Below are 1,557 nucleotides of genomic sequence, written 5' to 3'. Positions count from 1 at the left end.
ACATAAGGGTAGCCCTCGGGGACAAGCACAGCCACATGGGGCTCAGGCTCACCGCCGAGCCTGGAATTCGACGGCCCCCACGTTCCTCAAGGCCTGGTGGTGGAGGGAAGGAGCACGTGTGGCCAACCTTCTGGGAGGTGGGCAGCCCTGCTTCCCTCTGCTCCCTGGGCATCCCCGCCAAGCCCTGTTCCCTCTCGGAGCCTGTTCTCTCCCCTGTGCAATGTGCGTAAAAACGCTTCATGTCCAGGTTCTAATGCTTACGTGATGAGTTCCTGAGGAGAGCTGGGCACAGGTTGGTCCCCTCTCAGCCCTTCCTAGACCGGGATGAAGGTCGTCTGCTGCCTCTCAGAGCAGAATGTCCCTCCTGGCTCACAGCCCACGGTTCCTCATGCAGCAGGCCCCAGGGAGCCTGGACAGGGGCTCTGTGTCTCAATCCCGAGCCTCCTTAGCATGAACAGGGCCTCTCAGCCGCCCTCTCGTCTCCTGTCTTGCTGTGCCATGCTGCCCAGACTGACCCTAGCCTTGCGAGGCTTCCTCTGCCCATGGTCAGTCCTCGTGGCATCCAGGTAGGGCCTTTGTCAGAAGAGAAATCAAAACTTAACTTGTCCCCGACGGCATGAGGATGACACATTGACACAGAGAATTTCCTGTTTCTGTTACACTCATGTGGGTGGCATCGTTGGCCTGAGGTCATGAAGGGGTGGGGTCCAGCATGCCAACTCAGCAATTTCCAGGTGCTTGATGGCATATAAGGAGCCTGAGTCCTGCAGATTGTCTCAGGAGGAGGACAGAGGCTGTGACCACGAGGAGAAGCAGAGGACGGCAAAGGGACTGAGACATGGAGGCCGGCCCAGCACCCGAGGCCAGGTATCACCCGGCCCCTGTATCACCCCAACTACTCAGGCCCTCCTCCAGTTCCCTGAAGGGACTCGCCGTACCCCAGGGACTCCTCTGCTTGCCCTCCCTCCTCAGACCTCTCGGCAGATGGGCACTCTGCCTGTCCCAAGAGGAAAGGGTGCCAAGTGTTCACACTAAGCAGGGACGTGGGCCAGCGGGACAAAGGTGACATGGCGATGCCAGGAGCGGTGACCAGCCTAGTCCAGGCGGAGCCTGGACAGAGGCTCTGACTCCAGGCACTGCCTCGGGTGCAGACTCTGACGAAATGACCGGGCTGGCTTCTCCAGGAGCCTCGGGTGGGGTCAGAGAGGAGGGCAGGTGGCTCCAGCAAAGCGAGTGGACGCCCATCCTCTATGGGTCTGTCAGGGATGTGGGTGCATGGGGAGCTCAGAGTGAAGGGGAAGAGGTTTGGGATGGAGGAGGGGAGCAGAAGGACGTGCTCCATGTCTCTGGGTTCCTTCCTCCTGTGTCCATAGACCCCTGATGGATGAACAGACCTTCCTTGATAACTTCAGTCATCTGAATTGTCCACGCAAGACCTACCTGTGCTACGAGGTGGAGCTCCTGGTTGGCGAGAACTCCATCCCACTGGATGAGTACAAGGACTTCCTGCACAATGAGGTGACCGACCAGAGCAGGCAGGACATCCTGATCCTGGAA

At 59.3% G+C, this 1,557-nt stretch overlaps 1 protein-coding gene across 1 annotated transcript in view; it reads left to right on the top strand.

The window, feature by feature from the left end:
• Positions 1-792: 792 nt before the first annotated feature.
• LOC105309500 (DNA dC->dU-editing enzyme APOBEC-3A-like) overlaps positions 793-1,557 on the top strand; it is a 4,308-nt gene continuing 3,543 nt past the window's right edge. The window contains exons 1-2 of the mRNA XM_011385699.2: positions 793-867; positions 1,374-1,518. Coding sequence (XP_011384001.2) covers positions 839-867; positions 1,374-1,518 — 174 coding nt within the window. The 5' untranslated portion in view covers positions 793-838. The remainder of the gene's footprint in view (positions 868-1,373; positions 1,519-1,557) is intronic.

Source organism: Pteropus vampyrus, unplaced genomic scaffold (genome assembly GCF_000151845.1).
Source record: "Pteropus vampyrus isolate Shadow unplaced genomic scaffold, Pvam_2.0 Scaffold751, whole genome shotgun sequence".
Lineage (NCBI taxonomy): Eukaryota > Metazoa > Chordata > Mammalia > Chiroptera > Pteropodidae > Pteropus > Pteropus vampyrus.
The sequence above is the reverse complement of the archived record's forward strand: the minus strand, read 5'-3'. Positions and strand labels throughout refer to the sequence as shown.